General features: G+C 38.4%; 1 protein-coding gene across 5 annotated transcripts in view; it reads left to right on the forward strand.

The window, feature by feature from the left end:
- ntn2 (netrin 2) overlaps positions 1-25,042 on the forward strand; it is a 33,936-nt gene extending 8,894 nt beyond the window's left edge. For 4 of the 5 annotated variants that reach the window (XM_058766188.1, XM_058766186.1, XM_058766187.1 and 1 more), the window contains 6 exons: positions 369-1,618; positions 11,054-11,242; positions 18,511-18,660; positions 19,779-19,832; positions 20,505-20,579; positions 20,714-25,042. In XM_058766188.1, coding sequence (XP_058622171.1) covers positions 580-1,618; positions 11,054-11,242; positions 18,511-18,660; positions 19,779-19,832; positions 20,505-20,579; positions 20,714-21,048 — 1,842 coding nt within the window. In that variant the 5' untranslated portion in view covers positions 369-579 and the 3' untranslated portion in view covers positions 21,049-25,042. The remainder of the gene's footprint in view (positions 1-368; positions 1,619-11,053; positions 11,243-18,510; positions 18,661-19,778; positions 19,833-20,504; positions 20,580-20,713) is intronic. The other variant, XR_009269201.1, reaches the window with a different exon arrangement.
- The last annotated feature ends 1,060 nt before the right edge of the window (positions 25,043-26,102 follow it).

The following is a 26,102-nucleotide window of genomic DNA, read 5'->3' on the forward strand; positions in this document are numbered from 1 at the left end:
TTTATTTTTGAAATATATTTATTTTGAATTTTATGATGAAATATATCTATTTTTAAGGTTATTTTAAAAAATGTTTTAATTTATTATTTTTTTTAAATATATTTTTTTATGTATTTATTTGTTTGTAAGTTTAGTCTTTTTTTACGTTTTGAAAGGTTTAAGCTCCACGTTTCACTGACTATTTGTTGAAAAAAAGTTTTTAGGCCCTGTTTTTTTACCTTTATTCAGTGCACTTCACTTGTATTATGGTATCATTGTAGTAACATCATTTTTTTTTTTTAACATGGTCTTTTTGAAATATCTTAGAGTACTATATAAATCTTATGGTGCATGAATATTGTTGACATTTTGTGCCTTTCCATTTCCAGACACACACTGCCGAGAGTTGGTTCTGGGAAAGTCGTCTATCCACTGGACGTTTTCTGGCCAGGTCGCCTTTCCAAGATATCACACATACTCCAGTCTGAAGAGACGCTACAGCCATATTTGTTTATTTGACTTCCCCCTCTCTCTACCCATCCATCTGGATACGTTCCTTCCCTTCCCCGTCCCACATTCATCATTCCCTCCCGTGACATCATGCAGAGTTTTCGGAACTTGCTTTCTCTGCTTACTTTGTTCCATACGCTTCCCTGGGCCTCCAGTCACAGTCCGAATCCGTTCGCTGGGCCTCAAGTGACACCGACAGACCCCTGCTATGACGAGACGGGCGCCGCCCGCCGATGTATCCCAGAGTTCATCAATGCAGCGTTCGGCCAGGAGGTCAGCGTATCGAGCGTATGTGGCCGGCCGGCGTCTCGCTCCTGCAGTTTAGTGGAACGTGACGACCGTCCCGCTGTGCGCACGTGCCAGGTTTGCGACGCATCAGACCCTCGCCACGCTCACCCTGCATCCTACCTCACTGACCTAAACTCCGCCCACAACCTCACCTGCTGGCAGTCGGAGAACCTGCAGGGCTCGCCGCTCAACGTGACGCTCACGCTCTCGCTCGGGAAGAAGTTCGAGATCACGTACGTCAGCCTGCAGTTCTGTTCCCCGCGGCCCGAATCGCTGGCCATCTATAAGAGCATGGATTATGGCCGCACTTGGACACCTTACCAGTTCTATTCGTCGCAGTGCCGTCGCATGTACAACCGACCCAACAAAGCGGCCATCACCAAGCAGAACGAGCAGGAAGCTTTATGCACGGATGGACACACCGATCTCTACCCGCTTTCTGGGGGCCTTATCGCGTTTAGCACATTAGACGGACGCCCTTCGGGCAAGGACTTCGACTCAAGCCCTGTTCTGCAGGACTGGGTGACGGTCACTGACATTCGAGTGGTCTTCAGTCGTCCACAGCACACTAGAGCGCTGCCTATGTCGGGACGTGAGAGCGAAGACCCGCTCGGGCCGCCAGGAACGCTGCCTGCTTATTTCTATGCGGTTGGTGACTTCCAAGTGGGTGGGAGGTGTAAATGCAACGGCCACGCCTCCAGGTGTGTGCGAGAGAAGGACGGGAAACTAGTGTGTGAATGCAAACACAACACTGAGGGTCCGGAGTGTGACCGCTGCAAACCGTTTCACTACGACCGGCCCTGGCAACGCGCGACAGCGAAAGAAGCCAACGAGTGCTTGCGTAAGTTGCACACAGACATGGTGTTCTCATTAAAATGTGGTAGTTATTCAATATTCGTTAGCTGTTCCATAACCTAGAGCCAGATTTACTTTCAGCTTGTACCAGCACAAACCCTCTTTTGGCACTACTGTCAGGATTTACTGAAGTCACGCAGTGAAAAATTAGCAATGGGATTTTCCCTTTCTGATGTCTATAAATAAGTCTTGCAATGTGATTTACCAAGATTTGCAGTAGTCAGTTTGCTGGTGTTTGTGCTATTATTTAACGACCAAAAAGCACGTCTTTACCCATTTGTGCTTGACATGACATTGTTGCTCATTTGTGCTGCCCTCTGTAAATTGCGTTGGTCATTATGGAAATGCACTGGCTGCCTCTGTGTTCTTGAATCACCTGTAGATCATCTGCAGAACTTTCTGACCACATCGGTGCTTTAATGACATCACGCTCTCATGCTAATTTGTCCTATTTAGTAAATCTGGCCCCTAGTGAGCTCCCTTGCTGACTATTGCCTACATAGGCGTCCTAAAGGCCCGTTCAGACCAAGATAACTACACTTATAAAGTTTTAATAATCATTCATATTCTATGAGAATAACGAAGTTCACACCACAGCTATGACAATAATGACACAGAGGAACAATTCAAATGATTTTTCAAGTTGATGAAGGATAAAACACTGACAGCCAATCAGAATCCACCCAAATCAAGAGCTTGAGCATTTAAAGTGGTGGATGACAAAATGGCAGTGCTTGCTTGTAATTAACAGATTATTATCGCTCATTGGCGTGGACACTGATATAATGTTGGTTTCTTAATAATTATCTTTCTTAGAGTGAATAGGCCTTATTTGCCCATGATTTGGACCACTCAGCTTAACAAAATGCTACCATCAAATCAAATGTGAAAGACTCTGATGGAGTTTGATGGTGGCATTTTGCTAAACTATATGAAAATTCACAACAAATACAAATCTTGAGTAAAATAGGCTACATTTTGTATTATGTTTAATTATATTTTTGCTGCATGTCAGTATTGAATGAAACGTTATGCTAAATATCACTAAATGTCGCTTGGCCAAACAAATTACCAATGAGAAAAGACTGGAACTACTCTACATTGTTTATATTTAGCATTTCTCTCAATTTTCTCGCCATATTGAATGGACTTTTTTGCTGGAGCTTGTTGCAGTGTATTTTGGAATTGGCTTTTTTGGGAAAGATATATCAAAATAAAGTATCGAAAGCAGCATATCTATGCCGCTAACTCTTTGGAGTTGCTGTCTATGTAGACAGCTCACTACGTTTTAGAACAGAGCTGCAGTGTGGTGTTACGAAATGATCTCTTGGCAAAATCGTGAAGGTTAATTCTCATCGCATCTCACATCTGAACTTGATTTATGAGCTTGACTTTGCCTGTATTGGTATTAATGCTGGATACATTCCATTGAATACATACAGACTGACACTCGAGTGCAGGACCGAGATTTGTGTTTGTGTATGTCTGTCTTGCAGTATGTTAATCTTTACATAAACCTCTTCTCTTAGCCCGTGTCTGAAGAGCCCAACGCTCCTGACAGCAGCGAGAGCACTAGGCCTATTTCACACATGTGCGAAAGCAGCGTTTATTTATTTTGGCGGCCATATTAACACTGAATTTACACCGGCTGCCAAAGAAGCGCAGTACTGTGTAGCAGAATGTAAGCGTATTTTTTACAGCAGTCACTCTGCAGAAAAAGTTTAAAATGCAGCTATGAATGTAAAAAAAAAATCACTTATTTATCAACACAGAATTTTGCAATATAGGTTTTTGTAAAGCGACACAAACACTTTATATTTTGTGAATTTAACTTTGTAGCTACAGTTTATGTCACAAATAAATAAATAAATATTATTAAATATTTTTTTAGTTTATTGTACAAACCAACATTTGGTCAAAAATGATATAACCCCTATTGAGTGACAGCTTAATTTAGGCATACTATACATTCTGGGATAGGTTTATTTTTAAAATCACATTTGATTAGATTTTTTCTAAACGGTTTGTTTTGTTTTGTTTTTTAAATAGCTCATATAACTTTGTTATTTCCTGAAGTTACATTTTACAGAAGTATTTTTACAAAAGTTATCTATCTGTCTATCTATCTACAGTTTTGGGCACTTTTATTTTATTTTATATTTTATTTTATTTTATTTTATTTTATTTTATTTTATTTTATTTTATTTTATTTTATTTTATTTTATTTTTTATTTTATTTTATTTTATTTTTTATTTTAGATGCATATACTTAATGGCTCTATTTCTTATAAGGATTCCAGCGTCTATATGTAGATATACAACTATCCATATGTTAAAGATCAGTAGCAGCTGCAGATATTTGTCTTATCTTATCAGAAGGCAGTATAATTGCTGAACGAAAAATTAGCCGAATGATGTAAATTTTATAATCTTTGTGTCAGGAAATTTATATTGTGCCCAAATGCTCCAGTTGGGCAGTCCTGACACTCCATTAGTATCACTAATGTCTTCCATAAATCTCTCTGCCTCGTCTAATTCTTCCTGTCCACTCAGTCTTTTTTCCCGTGTGCTTCTCTACACGTCTCTGAGAGTTTGCAGATCGTTTATTTTTCTTTCTCTTAATGAAACGCAGAGTTTGATTGGCAGCGCTCTGTGTTTCTCCTCTCACCTCTGGCTCTGTCTCTCCTCGTGCCATCTGCTGTGGTTTGGTGGCCCCGTCTCTGACTGACCCCCGCTACACGCTCCACTCCCTCGTTTTCTCGCCTCGACACACGCCAAGGACTCCCGCCGATTTTGTGCCCGACCTGGCAGTGGTTGAGTGTGATCTCGTTAAAATCATCCCACCATTCAGCTGAGAGAACAAGGACAAAGAGATTAGCAGAGTTATAGCAGACTAATGAGCGGCCGACCACAAGCCGAGGCACTGACGCTCAGACCAAACAGTTTGACTGGAGAAAATGTCAAAACTTATGCTGTTGCTATGCAGTTGCTAGGGTGTTCTGGGTGGCTGTTAATGTGTTGCTATGCGGTTGCTAAGATGGTCTAAGTGACAGTTAGTGTGTTGCTATGTGGTTGCTGGGGTGTTATGAGTGGCTGTTAGCGCATTGCCATGTGGTTGCTAAGACTTTCCAAGTAGTTGTTAGTGTGTTTCTATGCAGTTGCTAGGGTGTTGTAGGTGACTGTTAATGAGTTGCTATGCAGTTACTGGGGTGTTCTATGTGAGTGTTATCTATGTTTTAGTTTCTATGTTTTAGTTGGTAGTGCGTTGCTGTGTGGTTGCTGGGCTGCTCTGTGTTGTTAGTGTGTTGCTATGCAGTTTCTAAGGTGTTCTAAGTGCGGTTGCTGGGGTGTTCTATGTGAGTGTTAATGTGTTGCTATGCTGTTGCTAGGGTGTTCTAGGTAAGTGTTAATGTTTTGCTATGCGGTTGCTGAGGTGTTCTATGTGAGTGTTAGTGTGTTGCTATGGAGTTGTTGGAGTGTTCTGAGTAGCTGTTAGTGCGTTACTATGTGGTTGCTGGCCAAATCGGTGTCGTTAGTGTGTTGCTATGCAGTTTCTAAGGTGTGCTCATTGCAGTTGCTGGGGTGTTCTAGGTGAGTGTTAGTGTGTTGCTATGCAGTTGCTGGGGTGTTCTAGGTGAGTGTTAATATTTTGCTATGCAGTTGCTGGAGTGTTCTATGTGAGTGTTAATTTGTTGCTATGCAGTTGCTGGGGTGTTTTAGGCCAGTGTTAATGTGTTGCTATGCAGTCGCTGGGGTGTTTTAGGTCGGTGTTACTATTTTGCTATGCAGTTGCTTGGGTGTTCTAGGTGAGCATCAGTGCATTGCTATGCAGTTTCTAAGGTGTTTTAAGTGGTTGTGTTTTGCTATGTTGCTAAGGTGTTCTAAGTGATTGTTAATGTGTTGCTATGCAGTTGCTGGAGTGTTCTGAGTGGCTGTTAGTGCGTTGCTATGGGTTTGCTGGGGTGTTCAGTATTGTTAGTGTCAGCTATGCAGTTTCTAAGATGTTCCAAGTAGTTAGTGCATTCTACCAGGGTGTTATGATTTGCTGGTATTGAGTTGCTATGCGGTTTCAGGGGTGTTCTGAGTGCTTGATAGTGTGTTGATATGTTACGAAGGAGTTCTAAGTGGTTGTTAGTTAGTTGCTATGCGGTTGCTAGGTTAATATAATAAAGTGTGTGTGCATATGCCAGTCATGGCCACCTGAACAGGACACTGGAAGTATGAGTACTAACCATATCCTCATTAAACACGCACACAAGCCCACTTTTACTGCCTTGGATTTCCTATACGTCACAAACCAAAACATGCTGCTTCCGAGGGAAAAAAAAACGCCACACAGAGCGTTAATGATATAAAGCTGTGATGCTGTAGAGAAACCTTGTAGAGATGTGTTTATCTTCCTGTTTATTTGTTAGTCTGCCAGCGATTATGTGTTTTGGAACTAGCTTGTCGTTTTGTTTCTTTGCGTGCTACGATTCAAAGGATACATTTGTCGAAGAACTTGTTAAAAAAGAGTTTGTGCTCTTGTAAAACCAAAGCCATCTAGAAATTTGGACTAGATTTCTATATTTCCTGTTCACTCCAGCAGTATCTAAACAGTCTGAAAGATGCCTGTAAACCAAAAATACTAAATGCCACCTTTTATGTTTGGCTCGTCTAAACACATGTAACCAATTAAGTAAATTAATAAATAAAAGCACTCTCAGCGCCCTATTACTCCATTTTATGTGAGCGTAAGTATCGTGACATTTCAAAACAAATATAAAGCTTATAAAATGTAGCGTTTAGTCAGAGATCTCCAGCATGAAATAGCGGCGGCGTGTCTGTAACTCATCAACATCGCTAGTCTTGCGTTATCGTCCTGTGCCAAACCTTCAGAGAAGAAACTTCCAGCTGTTGCCTGTTTCTGGGAGTTTCGAAGTGAGTCACTCTTCAGCAAGTGAAATGCCTGTTTAGTTGAATAGAAGTTTAAAAGATTAAAAACATGTCCGCCAAGGGCCGAGATTGACTTGCCTAATCGAACATTTTCCTGTTTTTTTTGGTTGTTTTGAATCACCATCCTGTTGTGTTTTTGAAGGGCCTGCCAACGAACCTGGCAGGATTTGTACAGTGTTCTGGAGATTGTTACTCATTTCACTGACAGTTGTTTTATTTTTTATTATACGCCCTTTTTCTCATATAGCAATAGAAAAATTTTAGTGAAAAGATTTTAGAGGTTCATTCAGAAATTTTATGCAATTCACTTTTTGTACAAGTACTAATAAAACTAGAAAACACACCATATATTCGTTGTATTTAATGTAAATGTATTTGTTTATGGTCTTACCCTAATAGAGATTTGCATTGTTTTTGTGCCAAAAAATACTGTTGTGTGTGCAAAAAATTAAAATATTGGCTGTACAGAGTACTTAGGCATTTGTTTTCTAGTAGCTTGTTTGTCATTTAAATTATGAGTAGATTGTAGCTCGGCCAGCTACAGTTTCAAAGCAGCTTCACTGCCAAATTGCTGTTTTGACTACACCCAACTCTTGTGTTATGACTTTTCCCAATTTTCCTCATTCTTTTGGAATCTAAAAACACTCGCTTTTCTCTCACAGGCAGAAAACAAAAGATCTGACCGGAGACGTGAGACTTCACGACTCTTTCATGTGTGAACAATCTACGCAACAGGAAACGCCTAATCAATTAGAAACACCTGTGAGCCAAATGTTCTGATATTTATGCTCACATAAAACCACGGATGGAATTTTAAATGAGCTGTTATTCCTAGTTGATAAAACATATGTGTGTTAAAACGCACAGGTGATGTTCTGTGGAAGGTGTTATTCTGCGGTTTTGGTGTTTTTTATTAGTGGTGTTCACTAAGAGAGCATCACTATCACTCTTGCTCATACTTCAGGTGAGTGATTTGAAGAAACTTGTAATCTTAAAGAGATCATTTACCCCCCCACACCCCCAAAAAATTAAATCTGTCATCATTTACTTACCTTCAATTTCATCTGCTGAACACAAAAGAAGATACTTTGAAGAATGTGGGTATCCAAACAGTTGATGGTCCCCATTGACTTCCATAGTATAACAGCAGTTAGTATTTTTATATTGCTTAATTGTACAGCATTGTTAGTATAATTATAGTTAGTTTGTACAGTTAAGTAATCATATTAATTTAGACATCATAATCCAAAACATATGTAGAGTTACATGTATCTGTTTTCTAATTTTCACAACATTAACTGTAAGAAGTATGGCATTTACAGAAATGTGTTTTTGGGTGTAGTTCTGTGCATACCTGTAGCGCACGCTCCATCAAACTAACGTTTCTGCTCTACATAAATGAATTTGGAGCTCTGGGTTTGCTCTAACCTCAGGTTAATAGGTTTGAGTGCTTTCAGCTGTGTTTGGAAAGCTTTTGTAATAGAGGAAGGGTGCCATTGAGAAAGGCCCTTGGAACAACTTTAGATTAAGTACCACGCTCAAGGCACAAATGCAGCGCTGGGAGATATCAGCAAACCTGCGCTCGTTTCCAAAGCCTTCCCGCTCAAATCAGACCCCATCTGGAAACGCCCTAGAAAGTGTTCATATTTAGACCGTATGCTTTAATAATTCAGTCTCTGTCTTGTGCATGTGTGTGACCGTGTTGCACTTTATTTGGGTGTGAATATGTGTGTTCTTTTTGTCACGCTTTTGGAATTTCATTTGGAGAAATGCACACACCCTTACAGCACTCGCACACACACATCGCCTGCAGACGTTTATCGAGCTGAATTTGCTGTAATCTCACCCTGTTGACTTTAGCCCAGAAACCCCCCGAAATTACACCCCTTTTCATCACAAACACACACACACACACACACACACACACTCACTCTCACACAGAGCAGCAGATGGTGTGTGTGAGGGAATGGCCCAAGCAGGTTTCATTAACCACAGAATTCCATACAAATTGGCCCTGTAATAACACACACACACACACACACACACACACACAGACAGGTAGACATTTCAAATCTTAAAATGAAAAAGATAAAACGTTTTTAAACCTTTAACCTTTTAGAGCAAATATTTGAATGTATAATGGAATTTTATTTATATATACTGTGTGTACATATTTATATATATACAGTGGGGCAAAAAAGTATTTAGTCAGCCACCAATTGTGCAAGTTCTCCCACTTAAAAAGATGAGAGAGGCTTGTAATTTTCATCATAGGTATACCTCAACTATGAGAGACAAAATGAGAAAAAAAAATCCAGAAAATCACATTGTAGGATTTTTAAAGAATTAATTGGTAAATTCCTCGGTAAAATAAGTATTTGGTCACCTACAAACAAGCAAGATTTCTGGCTCTCACAGACCTGTAACTTCACTCGTTACCTGTATTAATGGCATCTGTTTGAACTCGTTATCAGTATAAAAGACACCCGTCCACAACCTCAAACAGTCCAACTCCAAACTCCACCATGGCTAAGACCAAAGAGCTGTCAAAGGACACCAGAAACAAAATTGTAGACCTGCACCAGGCTGGGAAGACTGAATCTGCAATAGGTAAACAGCTTGGTGTGAAGAAATCAACTGTGGGAGCAATTATTAGAAAATGGAAGACATACAAGACCACTGATAATCTCCTCGATCTGGGGCTCCACGCAAGATCTCACTCCGTGGGGTCAAAATGATCACAAGAACTGTGAGCAAAAATCCCAGAACCACACGGGGGACCTAGTGAATGACCTGCAGAGAGCTGGGACCAAAGTAACAAAGGCTACCATCAGTAACACACTGCGCCGCCAGGGACTCAAATCCTGCAGTGCCAGACGTGTCCCCCTGCTTAAGCCAGTACATGTCCGGCCCGTCTGAAGTTTGCTAGAGAGCATTTGGATGATCCAGAAGAGGATTGGGAGAATGTCATATGGTCAGATGAAACCAAAATAGAACTTTTGGTAAAACTCAACTTGTGTTTGGAGGAGAAAGAATGCTGAGTTGCATCCAAAGAACACCATACCTACTGTGAAGCATGGGGTGGAAACATCATGCTTTGGGGCTGTTTTTCTGCAAAGGGACCAGGACGACTGATCCGTAAACGAAAGAATGAATGGGGCCATGTATCGTGAGATTTTGAGTGAAAACCTCCTTCCATCAGCAAGGGCATTGAAGATGAAACGTGGCTGGGTCTTTCAGCATGACAATGATCCCAAACACACCGCCTGGCAACGAAGGAGTGGCTTTGTAAGAAGCATTTCAAGGTCCTGGAGTGGCCTAGCCAGTCTCCAGATCTCAACCCCATCGAAAATCTTTGGAGTCCGTGTTGCCCAGCGACAGCCCCAAAACATTACTGCTCTAGAGGAGATCTGCATGGAGGAATGGGCCAAAATACCAGCAACAGTGTGTGAAAACCTTGTGAAGACTTACAGAAAACGTTTGACCTCTGTCATTGCCAACAAAGGGTATATAACAAAGTATTGAGATGAAATTTTGTTATTGACCAAATACTTATTTTCCACCATAATTTGTAAATAAATTCTTTAAAAATCCTACAATGTGATTTTCTGGATTTTTTTCTCATTTTGTCTCTCATAGTTGAGGTATACCTATGATGAAAATTACAGGCCTCTCATCTTTTTAAGTGGGAGAACTTGCACAATTGGTGGCTGACTAAATACTTTTTGCCCCACTGTATATATATATATATATATATATATATAAAATAGTTATATATATAATGATATATTTATACACATGACTACATTTTGCTCCAGATTTTATGTCACAGAAGTCAGCATGAAGTCAAAATTAAACCTATTTTTACTTTCTTAATTCATGTTCCTAGTTTTATTTTGAATGATTCCTCAGTGTATGTTATTTATTTATTTATTTTTATTTTTTCAAAATTTTTCATCAAATCGTAATAACTTATACTCCACTTCTGAAACAGTGTCCCTTTTTGCTTGACGTCATTTAGGCCATGTGTGCTTTTAGTTCATTTTAACCAATATTAAAATGCTTAGTCCAACACTCTGAAAACCATCTGAAATGCATCAGATTATAGAAGTAAAATGGGTTGCAAAATGCAAACCTTGCTTCATGTTGACTTGAAAAATAAAGGTTCAGTACATATAAAGGCCTTTTTTGGCTTAATAGAGTTCTTGAGTTGTATGGTTCTTTGGAGACTAATAAAGTTTGTTTCATTACAGGTTCCTCAGATCAGTGTTTTGCTTAAAGCACCAGAAAACAGATGACTTGCTAAAAAAATAGATAAAACATTCCATGTGGGGATCTAAAGTTTCTCCTGCAGTGTCAGACTGTAAAATCCTTTTAATTATATTGTACGTCTCAAACAATCATCTTTTTGAGAAAAACACCATATGCACATATGCGTTATATGCAACTTCCATCGATAACATGTTCACCCTTTCTTTCTTTATAGCGTGCAATTGTAACCTGCACGCGCGGCGCTGTCGCTTTAACATGGAGTTGTATAAGCTGTCGGGCCGTAAGAGCGGAGGAGTGTGTATGAACTGCAGACACAACACCGCTGGACGCCACTGCCATTACTGCAAAGAGGGATTCTACAGAGACATGGGCAAACCCATCACACACCGCAGAGCCTGCAAAGGTACGACACTCCTCAATCTTTTACTGTTCAGTCTATAGTTAATATCAGATATTTATGGAAGCCTGTTTCCGCCAATTGCAACTTTTTTCTCGCAATTTACTTTTTTCTCAGAATTGGGTGATATAAACTCGCAATTCTGAGAAATAGTCACCATTGTGAGATATAAACTCACAATTGCGAGGAAAAAAGTTTGAATTGCGAGATATAAACTCACAATTGCGAGGAAAAAAAGTTTGAATTGCGAGATATAAACTTTTAATTCTGAGAAAAAAGTCAGAATGGTGAGATATAAACTCACAAATCTGAGAAATAAAGTCGCACTTCTGAGGAATAGTCGCCATTGTGAGAAAAAAGTCACAATGGCGAGAAAAAGTCTGAATTGCAAGATTTAAACTCACAATTCTAATGATTTATAAAGTCACAATTCTGAGAAATAAAGTTGCATTTGCGAGATATAAACTCCATGGCCATCTTACAATTCTGACATTATTTCTCAGAATTGTGAATTTATATCACACAGTTCTGACTTTATAACACGCAATTGCGACTTTATGTCCTGTAATTCTGATTTCTATTCTCTTAATTTGTGAGTTTATATCACTTAGTTCTGAGAAAAAAAGTTAGAATTGCGAGCTGTAAACTCGCAATCGTGAGAAAAAACTCGCTAAAAAAACCTGAGAAAACTTGCTAAAAAATCGTGAGAAAAAAAGTCGTCTTACTTTTTATTATTTTTTATTCAGTGGCAGAAACAGGCTTCCATAAATGTCTTTATCTTTAAAAAGCGATTTTTGTTTTTATTCCTTCGCCTCTAAACTCCAGTGAGTCAAAATGGTGTGTTAAATTGCTTCAAATTGTTTGCAAGAAGTCGACCTCAGCTGCGTGTCATTCAGTGCCCCTAGTGGCAGCATGCTGAATTACAAAATTTATGACTGTTTCCAAACAGATTTTCCCTTCCTATAAAAACAGGAAGTCCCGTCCCAAACAATTTGGGACCGCTCAAATAAACAGGACAATGTTTCTTATTGGTTAACATGTGCAATGGGCCGCTGTCAGGTCATTTTTTGCTGTTTACAGAACCAAGAGCTGCCACAGAGACAAGTATACAAATAATTTGAAAAACTTTGAAATTCAAGTGTGATTTCTGAGGACATCTGTCAAGTAACAGCGACATGTTATGTGTTGTGTTCCAAAAAATCACTTACAGCTGTTTAAAGTACTTACACAAGCCTCTATAAATGATGGCATTGAGCAACATGGCGATTTTTGGATAATAAGTACATTTATGTGTTATTTTTGGGCAGAGTTGTTCAGGTTGTGGGTTCATGAGTTTATGAACGACTAATAATGAATTAAATCATAAAAATGTAAAATTAAAATAAAACAAATATTTATAATATAGAATTATATTATAATAGCTAATTGTAAAATAAAAACAATCAACATAAAACACTATCAGATATTTTATTTGTTTACATGCAAGCCATTTGACCATTAAATGATATCAGAGAACCGTGAACATGCTAATGTGTTGTTAAATTATTTAAATATCAACTTGTGCAACTTCAAGTAAATATGTCAAAGAGTCAGAGTCAAAGAGGTTCGGCTGACAGAAGGGTTTGTGGAATCCTGGTTTAGATTTTTAACACTACTTTTTAAATTTTGGACCTTGAAAACTGCAAGCAGGATGTGTTCAGACATGATTTTATAGCATACTCAGTTAAATAAGAGTCGCTCGTCTTTATTTTCTGACTGTGACTCAGTCATTTTTATGGTTTACTGTTTATTTATGGGTGAAAAATGTATGTATGTGTGTAAAATGTTTTCCAGCTTGAAAGCTTCCACATAAAATCAGTAGCACACACATGTATATAAATTAAAATCTAAAAATAGAATAGAGTTCAATAAAACCACACCAGGACCGGTGTGCACTGGGAGCAGGCTGTGCATGAAGCTCATATATCTGCTGCCGTCACTCCGGCCAAAGCAAGCACACATCAGAGTTTGAGAAAAATTGAAGTGTTTGGATAAAAGATGTCTTGTAAGTCGAGAATTTCTGGAAGGAAAAGTCAATCCATAAGAACAAGGGTTTCTGTAAGTTAAATTGCGAGCAGCGTAAAACGTTTGCTTCCTGCAAAACTATCAATCAGTAATTCTGCTTTTGTGGCTGCTGGAAAAATGTGAGATTTCTGTGCCAAGAGTTGAAATTTATTCACCTGGATCAGTGATAAGGTTTAAGTGTGCAATATTTAACAGTGATAAAGTGTGTGTGTGTGTGTGTGTGTGTATGAAATATTATTATTAATGGTATAGAGCCCTATGGATTCGGTGATGTGGAAAACGAGGATGGAATAACGGAATCCAGTCATAAAAATGGAATTTTCAGTATAACACACAATGTCACGGAATTTGGCAAATTTTGGATGAATAAATCAAAAGTAGGGCTGTAAACTTAAACAAATTGAAATATGGACTTGTGTCCGTGAATATTATAGCTCAAAAGACTGCTATTTAAATATGAAACCTGTGTTTCTGCGTTTGAGCAGCGTAGTGTCAAATACACACAGACTCAAAAGTCTTCCTAAAATTATCGCATTTTAACAGTACTGCATTATTGCATTTATTGCAGCATGTGCTTGCCAGTTTGACAAAAATAAAATGTATATTTTCTTTTGATTACATTTTAGAAGACTGATTAAACTGTGTTGCCTTTTTATGTTTTATGCCTTTATTTGACCACTATTTTTGATAACAAATTAGTATTAAATCAGAAATATTTAATAAGTTAATTAAATCATTAAAACGTAATCCAGAAAAATTTAAATGGAAAACACAGAATTTGGGAAAAATAATAAAAATAAATTTCTTAGGGCCCCAAAAAAAAATTCATTTTTATTCCACTTTCAATAAACTGTTGTTAACTATGGTTTACTAACATTAAACCATAATCATGAAAAAATAAAACAAAAAAACACAGAATTTGGGAAAAATAAAAACAAATATTTTTTGTTAAACTTTTATTAAATTGTTGTTAAATTCTAAAAGTAAAATTTAATTACTAACATTAAAACAGAGTCCAGTAAATTCCAAACGGAAAACAAACGGAATCCAGAAAAACTTGAAACCAAGCAGACCACCTTATAGTGTCACAAGCGTCTGATGTTTGCTTCATAAATTAAAAGTCTAGTTGTTTCTGCTGCTCTCTGCTGGTTTGAAATGATCCCAATAGCATTTGGTTGAGTGTGCTGATAACGAGAACCAGTGCTGCTCTTGCACAAGAGTGTTTGTGGCTTCTTGAACCTCTTTGGCATGACATTAGTATTTAGACTGAATGAACGTGTGTATGTGTGTCAATCAGGAACTCTTTTGTTGTGCTGTCAGTATTAATTTGATAACGCCCATGTTGAGCGCTGAGACCCTTATCAGTGTTACTGTGATACAGCACCTGAGAATTCCTTAAATTCCACCTACACACACACACACACACACACACACACACACAGATGAAGTCACAGCCCGATCTCTGGAGCTTCCAGCTTCACCTGCAGCTGCCACAGCTGTTCAGACCTTATCTCTCTCTGTGTGTGTGTGTGTGTGTGTGTGTGTGTGTGTGTGTGTGTGTGTGCGTGTGTTTTGAGAGTCTCGACACGGAGAGGAAACACACATTTTCGCATCACAGTCGTGGCCAAAAATATCGGCACCCTTGGTAAATAAGATCAAAAAAGGCTGTGAAAATTAATCTGCATTATTAAATCTAAACAAAAATCTAACCTTTCATTGGATAATAAGTCACTTATTGATTTTTTATCTGTTGGTATTTGATAGAATCCATGATGCCATGCGTCTAAACAAGATGTCCAGGACCTCCAGCAGAAATATAGGCCCACAACATCAAAAATACAGCAGTATATTTCATTGTGGGGTACTTTTTATCCCTGTGTTCACCAAACCCATCTGGAGTGTTTGCTGCTAAAAAGCTGATTTTTTAGTTTCATCTGACCATAGAAGCCAGTCCCATTTGAAGTTTCAGTCGTGTCTGATAACTGAATATGCTGGAGTTTGTTTTTGGATGAGCGAGGAGAATGTTTCTTGAAACCCTCTCAAACAACATGTGATGATGTAGGGGCTGTTTGACAATTTTTTTTAAGGATTTCTGACCCCGAGACTCAACTATTTTCTGCAATTCTCCAGCTGTGGTGCTTGGAGAGTCTTTAGCCGCTCAAACTCTCCTTCTCACCGTGCATTAGGACGATATAGACACACGTCCTCTTCCAGGCAGTTTCGTAACATTTTATGTTGATTGGAAATTCTTAATTATTGCCCTGATGGTGGAAATGGGAATTTTCACTGCTCTAGCTCTTTTCTTAAAGCCACTTCACTAATTTGTGAAGCTCAATTATCTTTTGCTGCACATCAGAAATACATTCTTTGGTTTTTCTCATTGTGACGGATGATTAAGGGAATTTGGGCTTTGTTTTCCCTCCTATTTATATTTCTGTGAAACAGGAAGCCATGGCTGGATAATTTCATGTTCATAATCACCCTGGAGTGCTCAAAATCATGAATATGAATGGGAATATACTTCAGAGATATTTTACTCATAAGAATTTCTAGGGGTGCCAATAATTGTGTCCAACATGTATTTGAGAAAAACATTTCATAATGATATTTCCCCCCATTTTAAATTCTTATTATCCAATGAAAGGTTAGATTTTTGTGATTTTTTTTTTAAATAAATGAATGAATGAATGAATGAGGCATTTATATAGCGCTTTATTATGTATTGCAATACACCCAAAGCGCTTTACAATTATGTGGGGTGGGGGTCTCTCCTCAACCACCACCAGTGTAGCATCCACTTGGATGATGCGATGGCAGCCACAGGACAACGGCGCCAGTGCACTCACCACACACCAGCTACAGGTGGAGAGGAGAGAGTGTCATAGAGCCAATCAAGTGGATGGGGATTATTGGGAAGCCATGATTTTTAAAAATTTTTTTTTTTAGTTGTCAATATTTTTAGGGAAGCCATGATTGATAAGGGCCAGTGGGGGGAATTTGGCCAGGACTGGTTACACTCCTACTCTTTACGATGAGTGTCATGGGATTTTTAATGACCACAGAGAGTCAGGACCTTGGTTTAACATCTCATCCGAAAGATGGAAATAAAAGATCAAAAGGATTAACAATTCAGATTAATTTTCACAGCCTTCTTTGATCATATTTACCAAGGGTGCCGATATTTTTGGCCATGACTATACACATGTAGACATATGCTCAAACACTAGAATAGTCAACACAAAACCATCATTTTAATTAGAAAACTATTCACTTTTTTGCCCAAAATTCACAGTTATTGGTTAATCAAATATAATATAAAATCATAAAAAAAAAAAAAAAAAAAAATATATATATATATATATATATATATATATATATATATATATATATATATATATATATACAGTGGGGAAAAATTATTTGATCCCCTGCTGATTTTGTACGTTTGTACTGACAAATACATTTTAGGTTTATTTGAACAATGACAGAAAATCCAGAAAAATACATTTCAAAAAATTTATAAATTGATTTGCATTTTAATGAGTGAAATAAGTATTTGATCCCCTATCAATCAGCAAGATTTCTGGCTCCCAGGTGTCTTTTGTACAGGTAAGGAGCTGAGATTATGAGCACTCTCAACAAGAGTTACCTGTATAAAAAATATCTGTCCACAGAAGCAATCAATCAATCAGATTCCAAACTCTCCACCATGGCCGAGACCAAAGAGCTGCCCAAGGATGTCAGGGACAAGATTGTAGACCTACACAAGTCTGGAATGGGCTACAAGACCATCGCCAAGCAGCTTGGTGAGAAGGTGACAATAGTTGGTGCAATTATTCGCAAATGGAAGAAACACAAAATAACTGTCAATCTCCCTCGGACTGGGGCTCCATGTAAGATCTCACCTCGTGGAGTTTCAATGATCACGAGAACCGTGAGGAATCAGCCCAGAACTACACGGGAGGATCTTGTCAATGATCTCAAGGCAGCTGGGACCATAGTCACCAAGAAAACAATTGGTAACATAACTTCTATGCCGGGAAGGACTGAAATCCTGCAGCGCCTGCAAGGTCCCCCTGCTCAAGAAAGCACATGTACAGACCGTATGATGTTTGCCAATGATTCAGAGGAGAACTGGGTGAAAGTGTTGTGGTCAGATGAGACCAAAATCCATCTCTTTGGCATCAACTCAACTCGCCGTGTTTGGAGGAGGAGGGATGCTGCCTATGACCCCAAAAGCACCATCCCCACGTCAAACATGGAGGTGGAAACATTATGCTTTGGGGGTGTTTTTCTGCTAAGGGGACAGGACAACTGCACTGCATCAAAGGGGCGATGGACGTATAAAATAAAATATAAGGAAATATAAAATAAAAACCAATTCAAACACTTAAAAAATTTATAATAGTGTCTCAATGGTGTATAAATGATAATATGACATTAAACGTGCCTAAACCTTTTTAAGTGGACCCAATTTCTTTGGATTCACACTTAACTTGGAAGTGAACTTGGATCTGAATCACTTCAGTTACTGAATCACTTTCCATTCACACTGTTAACAAATATTAGCCACAATATTTAGAAATAGAGTTCATTTGGAGTGTTCACATGCAAACTGCACTGAAACATGAAGCAAATGTGAAATTATATAAATTATTAATAATGTATTTATTTTAACTAGATAACTTTACTATTATGATAAAACATGAAAAATAGTCATATGAAAGAATAATTAGATATGCACAATCTGGTAGTGTACGTAGCTCTTGGTCTTGGCATCATAACATGATTTCTGAACGAGACGTTTTTATTGTAGTTTCAGTATAATGTTGTGAGTGTTTGAGTATGTCACGCTGTACATGAAACCTGTTTTCCATGCTGTGACTCTTTGTTTGTTGTTGTGAGAGACTTCGGTTACTATGTGTAATTCCTGTAACACAGCCCCTAATTTAATATAATATTGAGCCATCTGACTTTAAATGAGATATAGCAGTGTGTGCGTGTGCGTGTGCGTGTGTGTGTGTGTGCGTGGTTACGGGAAGTGTGTGTAACAGATTGAGTGTCATGGCAATGTTTACGGGTCCAGACGGGGACTAAGGCCATTATTTGGACTTCCCTTCTGCCCCTGTGCCAGAGCTGATCATCTCTCTCTCTCTCTTTCTTTCTTTCTTTCTCTCTCTCTCTCTCTCTCTCTCTCCTCTCCTCTCCAGCATGTGACTGCCATCCGGTGGGAGCTGCAGGTAAAACGTGTAACCAGACGACGGGTCAGTGCCCGTGTAAAGACGGGGTGACTGGCATCACATGCAACCGCTGTGCTAAAGGTTATCAGCAGAGCCGATCGCCCGTCGCCCCGTGCATTAGTGAGTGACACAATCGTCTGTTTATCTTTCTACATGAAGATGTATTATAAACTTGTATTGTTTTTATAAAAACAAAGACTAATACTACCCAGAATGACACCCAAACCTGACAGAAAAGTTTTGCATTAAAAAAAGCATTATTCACTTTAATAAGTGTCATTGAGATTGAGTGTTATAGTCTTTTATTTAGAATTGTATATTTTTATATTTAGTTCTTATTTTTATATTTTGTTTTAATTTTAATCAATTTCATTTCATTTTAATATATAGTTTTAGTCATTTTTATTTCAGTTTTAGTTATTTTAGTTAAACTAAGTTTCAAAAGAGAATTGTTTACAACACTGTTTTATTTTATTTTATGTTTATTTTTTACTGAAATGTTTATTTTTAATGAAAATAGTTTTTATGGTTTCGGCGTTCACATGCAAGACAAAATTGCAAACGGCATTGAGACATGAAGCAAATTTGAATTCATGGATATTATATTTATTTAATGTAATTTATTTGAACCTAATTTTAAATTCATTTTTATTTTATTTAATTTTTTTGGTCACAATATTATTCACAAGCATTTTTGTCATGTCATAGTTTGGATAACTTTACCAATATTATAAAATGTGAAAATAAATTTCATATGTAATAATCATTTTTCCGATTCATTATCTCCCCAAAGGGAAGTTTTGTCAGATTTCTCTCTCTTATCTTTTTTTTTTTTAACCCCAAACTAGACAAGTATGTACTTCTGTTCTTCCTTGTCTTAAGTGAAATCCACTATCAGATATTTTCTGATTGGTTGAGCAGCTTTGTCTGGAAACTAATTGCATTATGTCTGGTTGGGACACTGTGATAGATTTTGTTTAGTGACAATTTTGTTTTCAAAGTTTAGCTAAGTGAACATATGGTTAGCAGTCACACATAGTAAGGCAGCAGGTGTGTTTATCACAGTCTGTCAATCAAACACCTTCTCCACACCTGCACATTTAGATTTGGGTTCATGCATTTGGTGGACAATTTTATCCAAGTGACTTACATTGTATCAATCCCATGACCTTTAGTGTCAAATCTACTGTTTGAGCTGCAGGAATGCACACTGACGTCATCCTTTACGTGTCTTTCAGAAATCCCTGTTATAAAGCCGACGGCTGTGATCAGCACTACAGAGGAGCCTGCAGGTTAGTGCACAAACACACACACACACACAGACACATTCAGGACAGAGTTTAGAGACAGACAGAGGAAGTACCGCTCACTTTTGTGTGGCGTTTCGCTCTGTATCACTGCTGGAAAGGGGCGGAGAACTCGCAATCTGTCCTTGTCATGAGTGAAAGTGAATCAGATGTGTGTGTGAAAGCAGAGAAGTGAAGGAATTGTGTGTGTTTTCAACAGCTCTTCTGGGTCAATGAACACTTCACACGGTGTGCCACATGAGCGCTACACACACACACACACACTAAAGTCATGCCAACTATTGCAAACACTCTAAAACACTCACAATACCCTGTTGAAAACACCAGGAAAGGCTTCCTAACTAGCTTAACTAGCAAATGGTCCTTGGTAAACCAGCTTTACCAATTACTAGTTGCATGCAAGTTGAACGGCATTTTTAAAAAAAAAATAGTGTGGATATGATGGTCCATCAGCTGAACCAGCAAAAACCAGCCTGAACCAGCATAGAAATTCATGGACACACGGGTAGATAGATAGATGAGTTAACTATTCAAATACAATGTTGAGTTTATGGTTTGGTTATTTTAGTGATTTAGGCATGTTAGTGTGTTATTAGAGCTTATTCACAGTGCATTTTAATTCTAATATTTTAATTTACAAATTTCTGTTTTTTTCAGATTGTGACTCGTACTGTAAACCACTGAAGGGAAATCTCAAGATAAACATGAAGAAATACTGCAAAAAGGACTACGGTACAGTTCCTTTATCTTTCATTCTGTTCTTTCCTTTTAGTCCCTTTATATTTAAGAAGCATTTGTTGTGATTTAATGCAAAATCAAGCATTAATCGTATCTGGTGTAATGTTCTCGTGTGTGTGTGTGTGTAGCTGTCCAGGTCAGTGTGTTGGACATGGAGACGGTCGGTGACTGGGCCAAATTTGCCGTCAGCCTGGTGTCTGTGTACAAGAGCCGCGGAGAGCCGCTGAAGAGAGGCGATCACGTGCTGTGGGTCCATATGAAGGATCTGGCCTGCAAATGTCCGCGGATACACATGGGCAAACGCTTCCTCATCCTGGGCACGAGCGAGGGCACCACAAGCCCCGAACGCCCAGGACTGCTGGCCGACAAAAACAGCCTGGTCATTCAGTGGAGGGACATTTGGACTCGACGACTGCGCAAGTTCCAGCGCAAAGAGAAGAAAGGCAAGTGCAGCAAAGCATGATGGGATGGCAGGGAACTCTTTATTATTGACCACTGTCCAGCGTACGCGGGAGACTGGGAGAGCGAACTCTGCGTATCGTCGTTTCCAGTGCGTTATTTGATGTCGTCCTGTTGGTCAGCCTTCTAAAGGGACCGTTAAAAAGACTGTTTCTAATCACACACCACTGAATCTCTCTCACACACACACACACACACACACGCTGCAGTTTGACTGAGCTGCACACGGATTGATTCCATTTCCTCTCCAAGCCACAATTTAATCAATCAAATATGAAATACGTCCTCAAATTACAAATCAGGGGAACGATTCTGTCCGCATCTGGTTCGGTTCTTCTCGTCTTTGTGGCCTTCATCAGATGGTCACACTGGTGTTCACCACATGCTGCTCGCTTCAGTTCTGAAAACCTCAAAATCTTCATCATCATCATCATCGTCGGCCTGGATCATTTCACTTTTGAAGAGCTTGTTTAGCGCGCTCGTATCTGTGGGTTGTGTGTCGTACGTGTGGATGTGTGTACTTGATTCTGAAGGATCTATTGCAGAACAGAGCCATGTCCATTAGCAGATAGAAACATACTCGGCGCAAGTATGCAAATGCACGAATGCTTGGCAAACATGGTTTCATTGTGCATTTTTAACATGCTTTTTTGAGTTACTGTGGCAGGAACAAATGTCTGTCATTAAAGGGATAGTTCACCCAAAATTCAACCAAAATGAATATTTTGTCATCATTTTACTCGCTCTCATGTTGTTCCAAACCCATAGTATGTTATTCTATTCTGTGGAACGCAAGAGGAAAATTTCCCTCTTTTCCATATAAAAACAGGCTGTTAAGCTCCACAAGATGACAAAAAAGCACTGTCAAACTAATCCATTTAGAGACTGAATTAAATACAAGCACAACTGAGAGAATTTGAGAAGATTATTAGTTAATAATGACTTTTTAAAAGCTTCATATGGCTTCAGAATACTTGTATTATAGAGCATTAGTTGTATGGACAACTTTAGTGTTTTTTTGTTTTTGTTTTTTTCTTGACAGCCAACATGAGGTGATCAAATTTTGGCATCCTTTTTAAAGGGATAGTTCACCCAAGAATCAAAAATCCTTGAGTCTTTCCAGACCTGTATACATATATTTCTTCTGTGGTCCGCAAACAAATACATTCTGAAGAGTGTTGGTAACCAAACGGTTGTGGTTCCCATTGATTTCCATTGGATGGACAAACATTGCAATGGAAGTCAATGGGAACCGAAATGGATTGGCTACCGACTGTTACCAGCATTCTTCAAAATATCTTCTTTCATCTCCCACAGAAGAAAGTAAGTCATACAGGTATATTGAGGGATGATTCAGTGATGACAGAATTTTCATTTCTGGGTGAACTACAACCTAAATAAAAAAATAAAAATATCAACAGTTTAACTAACATTGTCTAGCTTAAGATTGAATACACTACACAATATGTGTTCAGATTCGCCTCAAAATATCTTCTCTGACAGGATGGATTCATAATCTGAAGCTAAACATTTGGATGCCAAAAGCCTCTGATTTTCTATTATCGACTATTATCAGCTCATTCAGACTAAATTGGAGCAAAAATCTTGGCAAAGTGTGTGTTTACTTAACTGTTTATGCTAAAGCATCACAGCTCCCCTTGTGGCAGTGATGAGAATAGCTTGATGAATTGCATTCTGCTGCATTACTGAATCTAATGACATGTGAAATTGAGAGTGTTTGCATGCTGGTGTAGAGCACGTTTCAGGGCTAATGCTCTATCCTAATGTTTTTCTCTCCTCTACTACTGAATGTCTCGGTTTTTATCTGCCGTCTGACCGTTTTAAAAGACAAGACAAAGACGAGAATAATGACGTGTATTCTTCTTACTGTGAGTACACACATATACACTTGCTTTTTTCATTTTAATTACAAATGCATTAGTTTGCATTGAACATTTTCAGACTTAATGATATTTGGTGTGTCTCTGTGCAGCAGCTGACTTGAACAACCGAGAGCATGTTCTCCAGCATGATTTGACTGATAATGGCCACATTTATCAGTCTATCACTACTTAGAATAGTGCCAAATTTGAAATATCTCTTCTACATTTTGCATCGCAACATGGCTTTTCATGGGTTTTTCACAAACCTAAAACTCCTTTGTTTTTTTCTAGCATTAAATAAAAATGCCAGATTTGAATCTTTTAAACTTTCGGACCTCAATGTATCTGCATTGTATGATGTACAGTACGATATTGTCTCTTGTGTCAGTAATATTACAGAGAAATGAAGGAGTAACTAGAGATAAATTCATACTCTGATCACATTGAGATGAATGTCAGTACAATAAGTTTGCTTTACTCTGTCTTTGCTGCATTAAGAAGTAAACAGCCCTTTTCATTGGTAAAAAATCACCGCCTGGTTCCACCCAACAAATAAGTCTCATTTTCTGAGAGAGAGATGAATGAATAAATGAATGTTTATTGTCAGCATAACAGGATTTTTTATTGTTTAAGTATTTTATGTTGATAGTCTCTGTGTGTTAATGCAATAACTACTCGTTTTATGCCAATGTTAAACTAACAGGAGAGTTAACTGAAGTAGTGTTAAAATGTTCATACTTTTTACAAGCGTCCATAGATTCACTATAGTAAACTCTTACACACACCATGATGCACACCGACCTCAGAATGTGCCCAGTGACGGGACAAATAAATCAGTATATACACATTTTAGGTACTTTTTTCAATTCCACACAATAAAAGTACTTTTCAAATACTTGGAGTAGGGATGTGAACGGAATGGAATACTATTAGCAAACTATAATATTATGCATCATCTATACTAAAGACTGTTTCACACACTTCATTCAAAAATCAGCAGTAAGAATGCAGTGTGATAATATTACATTCCGAACACTGCCAAGTGCTCTGTGTGTAACACTGTATCCCACAATGCAACGCAGTCAACTCGACCTTCCATCTGCAGTGACAAATGCACAGGAATTAATACAACAGACATTCTGCACAAAATTGGGTTAAAAATGCAAAAAAACCGAGATGACAACAGGACACCCTTCCCATAATGAGGTCATGTAAGAATGTAGCGCCCTACTAAATGCTTATGGTTGCATACTGTTTTTGACAGAATGCTGTATATGTGGGTTTTTTATCCAAAGTGACAAATAAGAAAAATACAAGCACAATCGACTAACCCGAGGGACGAAACAGACATACCATATGCTAGAGTAGAAACTAGTATGCCATCCTGAACGTAGCCTAGTTTGCAGAGATGCCTTGACGAAGGAATGTCATTTCCACAGCAATTTCCATTTTCGTTTTACTCCTGGAAGTGGTTTGGATGAGAGACTATAAACATATGAAAGCTTTCCCACCGCATGAGCGGCACAGATTACCGGTTTTAATGACCCTGATGTCATTAAGTAAATGAACAATTAGAGAAAGACTGAATTGTGTTTCTGGAGGGAATCGGCAGACGTGCAGAAGGTTGCTCTGTCTGTGACTGCTTGTGCGAATGTATTTGTGTTTATAGTTGTGTGCAAAAGTTTGGGCACCGTTCCCACAATTCATGTTCGGGTGATTCAGTCTGGCATTGGCATCCCAACTGAGCATGTGCGAAATCAGCTTTGAAGAAATGCAGCAAATAAACAGCTCGAAAATGAGCAGAAATATGGCAGAGAACGTCGAGTTCAGCCACAGACATTTGCACACAACTGTATATTTTTACATATCTGTGTATGAATGAGTATTTGTGTGTATTCACTTCCATTAGTCTGAATGTGAAGTGTGTGTGTGTGTGTGTATGAACATGTACATGGGTAAATGTGCAGTTTGATGAACTTTATGTGTTTCCACATGAGGAATATTCTTCTTTTAACTACAGGGAGAGTTTCTCTCCCTCTCATCACATGTTTTATTTGCTGTCTCTGTAACTGCAATGACCACTGAATTAATCAAATATACAAATAAATTATTAGTTGACGTATGTCTTTGCCCTGGTGTTTATCAGTTTATAATTAGTTCTGTATCACTTTAATTGATGTCTCAACCTTGTCTAACCATACACGACGCGACACCACAAAAAAAAGGTGTCTTTTCCATGTTAATTGTAAACAGTATAGTAATAATACTATGTTAATTCTTTATATTAATAATAATGATACAGGATTTATTTTTTTGTCCTAACCAGACGTGACCGACGATACACGACAAACGACTGGTGATTCTAGAAACGGTTTTTATTTCTGCGACGTCCCGGCTGAAAGAACATAAAGTATGCCAGTGATGATCTCAGGTACTGATTATGTGCTTTATTTAATGTTATACCATGGTCTGTCTAGATACTGGATTCTGATTGGCTGGCAGGTATGCAGTAAAACTGTTTAATGCACAGGTAGTTCCAAGTCTGTTTAATCACCGTTCTATATTAGTCCGCTGCTTTAATTGATGCACTCAAACCCACACTCATCAATCTCTCACACACACACACACACACACACACACATATACGCATATACATACATACATACATACAAACATGTTGTCAACACTGCCCCGCGACTTCTATTAATAAAAGGCCTCACTACATTATATTCCTTAGCAACAATGTGGTAAAATCACTGTTTTTGAAGTAGGCCTACAGCTTGTTTAGAGAGACGTGCAGACGCAGGTAGGCTCACACAACTGTCATATCTCTCTCTCTCTCTCTCTCTCTCTCTCTCGATTGATCAATCGATAGTTAATTCAAATAAATGCTATAATTCATTCAAATAAATGTGATCGTACCGAACTATTTCATCTTTGTGTCTGATTTAAAGCAAGCAGCTTTAACTTTTCAATGCTGACAAATGACTATGGTATAAGTGGCATAATGCATGGCTAGCTGTGCATTAAACAATTTTAATGTACTTCGCAGAGGCAACCACGTCGTGCATTAAAATCGTTTAATGCACATGCATTATCCCTTACTTAAACGTGTCTAATGTGAGTTTGAACATCATTTTGGGTGACCTTTATAGTCTTACCGTAAACGGCAATG

This window comes from Onychostoma macrolepis, chromosome 24 (genome assembly GCF_012432095.1).
Source record: "Onychostoma macrolepis isolate SWU-2019 chromosome 24, ASM1243209v1, whole genome shotgun sequence".
In the NCBI taxonomy this organism is placed as follows: domain Eukaryota; kingdom Metazoa; phylum Chordata; class Actinopteri; order Cypriniformes; family Cyprinidae; genus Onychostoma; species Onychostoma macrolepis.